This window comes from Montipora capricornis, chromosome 12 (assembly GCF_036669925.1).
Source record: "Montipora capricornis isolate CH-2021 chromosome 12, ASM3666992v2, whole genome shotgun sequence".
Classification (NCBI taxonomy): Eukaryota; Metazoa; Cnidaria; class Anthozoa; order Scleractinia; family Acroporidae; genus Montipora; species Montipora capricornis.
Genome location: NC_090894.1, coordinates 17,539,340 through 17,546,839, shown reverse-complemented (window position 1 = coordinate 17,546,839; position 7,500 = coordinate 17,539,340). Strand labels below are relative to the sequence as shown.

At 35.5% G+C, this 7,500-nt stretch overlaps 1 protein-coding gene across 1 annotated transcript in view; it reads right to left on the bottom strand.

Annotated features, from left to right (window-relative positions):
- Nucleotides 1-447: 447 nt before the first annotated feature.
- Nucleotides 448-7,500, bottom strand: part of LOC138027163 (nucleolus and neural progenitor protein-like) — a 9,422-nt gene continuing 2,369 nt past the window's right edge. The window contains exons 2-11 of the mRNA XM_068874683.1: nucleotides 6,319-6,470; nucleotides 5,600-5,676; nucleotides 5,217-5,328; nucleotides 4,546-4,574; nucleotides 4,324-4,401; nucleotides 3,371-3,458; nucleotides 2,798-2,889; nucleotides 2,615-2,697; nucleotides 1,948-1,988; nucleotides 448-1,139 (exon numbers count right to left, since the gene is read on the bottom strand). Of these exons, the coding sequence (XP_068730784.1) occupies nucleotides 480-1,139; nucleotides 1,948-1,988; nucleotides 2,615-2,697; nucleotides 2,798-2,889; nucleotides 3,371-3,458; nucleotides 4,324-4,401; nucleotides 4,546-4,574; nucleotides 5,217-5,328; nucleotides 5,600-5,676; nucleotides 6,319-6,470 (1,412 nt within the window). The 3' untranslated portion in view covers nucleotides 448-479. The remainder of the gene's footprint in view (nucleotides 1,140-1,947; nucleotides 1,989-2,614; nucleotides 2,698-2,797; nucleotides 2,890-3,370; nucleotides 3,459-4,323; nucleotides 4,402-4,545; nucleotides 4,575-5,216; nucleotides 5,329-5,599; nucleotides 5,677-6,318; nucleotides 6,471-7,500) is intronic.

Sequence of the window (7,500 nt, the reverse complement as noted above, 5' to 3'; positions counted from 1 at the left end):
GATCATAATAATCTTTAAACATGCCTCCGCAATCCAAAACTGAAAATTTTTTGTGCAGTTTTCTAGCCGTTAAAAATGGTCACAGCTCATTTGTTCTTGTATTTTGTTGAGGTGGGAATGGCTTTATTGACCAAAACTTCTTCCACAACCGTTCTTGGCTCCCTAAATCAGAACGCTCCTGCTTTGCACTTGCTGTGATACCAACTCGCGAAATACAATAAATTATGCATTTGACAGCATTCTAAAAGAATGTAAATGTAAGAAAATATTTCCGTATTGTTCCTTTGAGAAGCCATGTCAAAAATTCATGCTTTGTTTTTCAAAAGGGGTTCCAAACACCTTGAAGCATGCCTTCGGCATTGTGCGTTCAACTGTTTCCCAGTGTTTGAAACCCCTTATGAAAATAACACACTTTCTTTTGATCCATTACAAAAACATGCCATCAACGCAAGCACAAAACAATCACTTTATTGCTCGAATTACAGGCAGTGTCCAGACTGTTGTTCCAACATGTTGAAAATAATATCTATTTCATTGATAGGGTCCCCTTTTTTTGACTGCCTAAATGTCCCCAATGATGACAATGTTTTATTTTGGACAAGGCCAGTACCAATTATTGCCGCATTTTCTCCTCTGACTGCAGCCTTAAGGCGATGTCTTTGCTTTAAATTACCAAAATTGACTGTCAAAGTTTGTGATTTGTTACTTATACTTCTACATCTGTACATCTTCCCACTTTTTGCTTTACAAAAGTGTGTCACGCAAGTCCTTCCTCTCCATCTACTCTTCAACTTTTTTAGAATTGATCCTTTGAGCTTCATCCGTTTGGCTCTCTCTACACAAAGCTTCCATCTTTTATTGCTGTAGATGTGTATAGTTTTAAAACGTGAAACTCTTTTCTGACTGTTTTTGAAGCTTGCCTCAACAGTGGTACCTGTTTTTTGTTTTTTGGTTGATTTCATGTGAAAGTTTTCATTGATCATGTATTTTAGTGATCTCTTCTTCCCTCTTCTTTTTTTACTTTTCTTTATGGAGGAATTTGCATCTGCCTTCTGCAGTTCCTGAGTATTCAGCAAATTTACCAGAAATAATTTTCTTTTGGGGGCAAAACTTTCATTGGTACTGGACACACCTGATTCCTGAAAAATAAGAACGCAGTCTAAAAAAGTACCATTAGCTTCAAATGGAATCATGAAACAATCTGTTTTAAGAATAAGGCATTCAAATGAAAGAATCAAGTAAAACAATCAATACTACAAAATTATGCATAATTATCCAGCTAAAAAAAATTGTAACATGTGCAGAGGTCATTTGTGTACTAAAAGAAGTATCTGTGAATTTCATCACAAAAAGTTCAATAGGAGTGTGTTTTAAACGATTTTTCACTTTCATAAATCCTTAGTCAAAGTACGAACAGTAAACAAGTAACGAGATAATAATACCATCTGAGAAAATTTTGCTAGTTCATCAGCTAACAACAAAGTTATTTCATCTTTATTAATTTTGAAATAGTTTTAGGTACATATGGAAAAGTTCTTAAGCAGTGATATGAGCAACTGTCAAGAGATCACTTTCTTTAGGGAAAAATGCCAATAATGTAGCATAGTTTTAAAATCCCTTTTTATGTTGGGTAAATATATTATAATCAATGATTAATGCATACATGTATTTAGAAATAAATAAATTATTAGTAGTATAAGTTTTTATAATGGTTAAAACTGTAAATACACAATTCAGCCAATCGGCTGTCAAAGTATTTGTCAATAATCTACGTACGTACCTACCTACCTATCTGTACCTATCATATTCCATATTTCGCCAAAAATGCAATAGTTATAGTATGGTAGTTCTGCCAAAGACCAGTTCTACAAATCATGCAATAACTTGCTATTGTAAACTGCCACAAGTCAATATCATTAGATAAAAAATATTTTAAAAACAGCCTACATTTTCTTCGTTCTGCTTCTGGCTCGCTGGTTTTTCAGAATCTGGGGAAAATAAGACTGAACTGAGTTACAGGTAAAAAACAAAAGACTCGGCAATTACAAGATGCTACATTTCCCATGACCTGGGTGGGAAGACTTTGACTGTACAATGCCTTAGTAGACTGTTTTGTTGTTATTTCATTCTTGTATTTATCATGGCAGTCTGCTTCTGCTATTCTCTTGCCTACATGTATTTAAAGGTCCTTCTTGCACAGGGTGGCTAATGGTCAGTTATTAAAGCAAACTAAAGCAAGATGAAGCGAGACTTTCATGTGGGCTAATAGTGCTTTAGAACAGCAGATTACGTGTAGTTGCACATGTACAATTAGGATAACAGTCTGAGAGAATGAACCATATTTTATTGATGTTGTATATGGCATTACCAAAAAATAGAAACGTGAAGTGGTCTACTGTTTGATGTTATTATTAATATTGTTGTTTTTGTGGTTACTCTATGAGGGCAGGGTCACTAGCTACCTCTTATTACTATTGTCCTGTTGAATTAAACACCAGGAACTCTGTGGCCTTTTCTTAGTGACATTCCTTAACACCTCTAGGAGTTTGTCAACAAGTGTTGGGATAACTTTTTTTTGTTTTATTGCTCAGCACATAATATTAATGAAAATTACCTTCAGGTTTTTGTGTTGCACTTCCAAACAGCTTGTCTAGAGTCCCATTTCTTGCAGTCCTTGAGGATGGTGTCAAAGAACCACTAACAGAAATATAACCAAAATCAATCAATATGTGCATTCTAAAGCACCCAGTTTGAGCTCACAAGCACACTGAATCTTGACAAATAACAGTAACTTCACCTGCTTTGGTTATTATTTTCAAGTGTCAAGTCGTCAAACCACGCCTTCAGACTTACAGGAAGATCTTTTGCCAGGGAGTTGTGTACACTTATCTAGGGATAATGACATGAATCGAACTTAGGATAACATTTTCTTGCAAAGTTTATCTGTACTTTGTTTACTGGGTTATTATTGCTGTCATTGTTATTAAATTTACTGTCATTGTCATCATCATTAAAGCCATCTCCAATTTGGAAAGATACCAGATGTGACTATTGTTTCTAAGAGAAGAGTGAAGTTGCCAATCATGCTCAGAATAATAATTGAATTACCAAAAAGTGTCAGTTGTCAAAAACTATTGAAGGCATGGTGAACTAGTGGTCAAGTTTAGAAGCAGAGGGGGCAGTTCATGCTCTGCAGTGGAACACGCCATGTAACTCAGTCTGGGAGGTTGAGATTGAGATTCCAAGTTGTTTCCTCTAAAACATTTAATAGCTCAATGGAGGGATAATTAGATTTCAATGTTTCAGTGGGATATGACGAGAGAACATTGTAGTTCACTAAGTAGGGTTAAATGAACTGTTAAACACTAACCTGTGGAGAACCTGAAAGGTAGTTCAACCAAGGGAAAAGGACCTCATAACATAACACAATATTCTTTAAAAGCACTCTGGTGAGTACCCTTCAAGAATAAAAATAGTGTAAGATTAACAATGTTCACACAGAAAACGACCAAGACTAAACCTGATTTATTACAAATGGATGCAAATTATGAATAATTTAATGCTGATGCAGTGACATGACTAGATTGAACTGTAAAGTTTAAAGAAGTACTTAAATACCGGTACATGTATTGCGCAGATCCTAGACGTTTTCATGATTATTTTATTATAAGTAGGATGAATAAAAAGTTAGAAGCCCTGTCTTAATTACCTGTAACTCAAGAAATAAGAAAATACGAAGGGAAAACACTTTTCAAATCACCATTTCACACAGACTTCAATGTACATGTGCCTATAATTTCAAACTAAAGTGATTGAAATTAAACTTCAGACTGAATTAAGTGCTTCAAGAGGAACTCGTGATTTTTTGTTTTTTCTATACTAAAAAACCATAAGCAATCCCGGTCCATTTCAACAGTAAGTAACATGCTTATTCTTGGAAGCTCAAGAAGGTCAGTTTATTCACATATATGTACATGTATACTTATGGAGGCAGTGCCGCCTAGCGCTTAGGATGCTTGCCTTGAGATTCGGAGTTCCTGGGTTAAAGACTCGTTCTGCTCACTCGTTGAATTTGTTCCTAGTAGTTCCTGGTTCAACTTCTCTGCTGCACTTGTAAATAGCCAACTGGTTTGCCTCCGGCCAGTTGGGATTCTTAACAGTTGTTGTTGTGTTCTGTTGTTTCATTCATTGTGTTTCATTGGCCCTGAAAAGCCCCTATGGGGGAGTGGTCAATTAAGTATGTATGTACTTTATTGTCTTTCTTTGGACATTTAAAAACAAAAAGCCATGGTTGATGTTAGATGCTTTTTCCAGATTTCTTACCATATTCTGCTCAAACTTGAAGAGCAAGCCACATGAAATGTCAAAAAAAATCCACATTCCATTTGACAACAGCAATATCTAATTAACAGTTAAGGGTGGTACCCACCCCCCATCTTAACATTAATGGTGCATTACCCTTGAAATTTCACAGATACACCTACCACTAGCTAAAAAATTAAAATCACAGTGCAAAGATTGCTAAAAAATACACAAAAAGGATACTGAAATGTTTCCTTGCAGTAAGTCATTACCTAAAATAAAATAAAAATTTCTACATTACTGTACTTTCAATTAAATGAACTAAAGAATCTTCTCACAAGCAGTCAAGAAGTTAATTTAATTTAATTTACAGTAAATACATTAACATAATTTATTATACTGTTAGGGCCGATTTACATGGCATGATTCTTGTCGCACGCGACAACAGCTTATGACAGGCTCTTGACATTATTTACGATTGTTGCGTACGTCAGAAAAATTGTTGTAGCATTTTTAAACATGTTTTGAAACGCTGCGACAATCGTAAGTCATGCTGTAGGCCTGTCGCAAGTGACAAAAATCAAACCATGCAAATCAGCCCTTACAGGGGAAAAACTAGTAATTCCCAACTTTTTCTATACAGAAAAGAAAGATCCAGCGTTGAAAGCAGCCATCAAAGGAATTGTACACTGTAATAACTATCTGCCAACCAAATGCATCATCTTGCATCTAATTACTTGCACTTCTCTGACATATTTGAACCAACTGTGCACTAGGGTATCCAAACCTTTTGACAACTCTAGACAAGTTTCTACTGTATGTCTAACCAAAGCTGACTCTATTGGTGAAATTGCTTATACTGTTAAACTGGTAAGCTACCTTGGGCTACTGAATAAAAAAAGAAAGTAAAATACCTGCAGCAAAAGCTTAGCAGCTCCAGTGAGGTAACTCAGAATACTTATGATTAATTCAGTGCTAGGGTAGTTTGATATTGTTTCTCCTACAAGGAATCCACTTCGTGACAATCTGTAAAACAGAATTATTTTATCTGTAAGATTTTATGCATACTACATGTACACTGACATGTCTGCATAAAAAATACAAAGAATGTCTAGGTAGGAGCCCAATAAAGATACAGAAAGTGTGACTGCTTGTAGTTAAGTCATATACACAAGTGAGTAGGCAATACAATCAGAAGCCGTGCATACAGTAGCTTTTCTTTTGGTATAATTGGATAGATTATGTACACAACATCCTTAAATCAAGTGAAAGTGATAATGACACCAAAGGGACTTACCTGGGAAACTTATTTTTGACATCAACAACCTTATTAAAAATTCTCATTTCTTGAAGTCTATTTAGGCATTTGACAACCTAGGATAAAAAGTGGCTCCAAAGTTAAAATTTGCAACTACCGGTAACTGAATTGATAAGGTACTTTGTATTTTGTCTACTGGAATAAAGTAACTGGTAACATTAACATCTGCAGAATCAACATGATTGTAAGCATTTCACAGTGTCATCAAGAGCACAAGCTAGATGTAGGCTAATTAAAGTACAAAAACTATTTGCTAGAGTCCCCCCCTTCCCCACCCCCCAAAAAACCCTCCCCAATAGCACTTCCTAAGTCATCTCCTCGGTCACTCTCATGTTAGCGGCAACTATTCCTTGTTTCTCTTTCAGGAGGCAGAGTAGACCAGTTGTTAGGGTGTTAGATTTGCATCCATAGACATCAGGTCCAAATACTGCTTAGATGGATTTGCCTTCTGCCAGTTACGAAGTTTAAATTGAAAAGATTCTTGTTACATGTACTTTCAGATTATTCAAGAGACTAGCTTGTTGCCTGGCTAGGATAGGATAGGATAAGATAGGATAAGATAGGATAAGATAGGATAAGATAGGATAAGATAGGATAAGATAGGATAAGATAGGATAAGATAGGATAAGATAGGATAGGACAGGACAGGATAGGATACATGTATGACATGATAATTAAGATGTTCTTTTCTCTCTCACCTTCTTAAGTCCTTGAAAATACTTTTCCTTCCGATGCTGATTACTGTTTTTGTAAATCAAAGCATCAACAATAGCACCTTCAGCCCACAGCTGTTGCCCATGTAGCTTACAATGTAATAAATCAAGTCTTTTGATGGTGTCCACAATCTCCTCTACAACCATAACATTTAACCTTGAGCTTATTATATGTATATATTACAGATGTTTTATTTACTCAATAGAAGGATCATGGTTTTCTGAGATGAAAACAATAAGGATTATTAGAAAAATTCCATACCGATTGTCCTTCTGTGTCCTTTAACCTTTTAAAACTCACAATTTTCACTTCCGGTGGGGTAAAAAACCATGCTAGTAAGGAGACTGGGGATAACAGAACTGTGACATCAAAACAAGAACTCAGGAAATTTTAGGGATAGACATTTTGCTCTTTTGTCTAATTTCATTGTTGCAACCACATACAGTGTGTCTCAGAAGCAGTTTCAGCAACTTCTGAATCTAAAAAAATGGAAAACTCAGGCCCTAAAACAATTTCCTTGCTGTTTTGACATCACAGTTCTGTTATCCCCAGTCTCCTTACTAGAGCAGTTTTGTACCCCACAAGAAGTGAAAATTCGGAGTTTCAGAGGCTAAAGAGCATGGAAGGAAAATCAGCATGGAATTTTTCTAATTGTTTTTTATTGCAGAAAACCATAATGTTTCTCTTGAGCAAATTATCTGCACTGTGTGTATGTTTAAAAATAAGTAAATACATTATACATTTAATAAATAAATAAATAAATATATATATATATATATTGATTGTCTTTGATTTTCTCTTTTATATTGGTCTATTACAACGCTCTACAAACTGCATTGAGCACTTTCAGCGGAAAGCAGAAAGGATAGTCAAAGTCTCCCATGAAGCTGCTCTGTAGTAGTTGGATGTCCAACTGTATATTTTAGTCTGAAGTGGTGCATCATCAAGACTGGTTCCATAAAGCAGGGTGATTCCATTTGATTCCGGTTGATTTTCCCAATTATCACAAAAAATTGCAGAGTGTACCCTGTGGGGCATTTTTTTCCAAACATTACTTTCTTTTCTTCTGATAATAATATTTTGGGATTCCCGGCTGAAGATCCTTGTGCCAAATGTGTATGTCTTATGACATCTACAAAGGGCATGTTGCTATCTCTCCTGCGGCA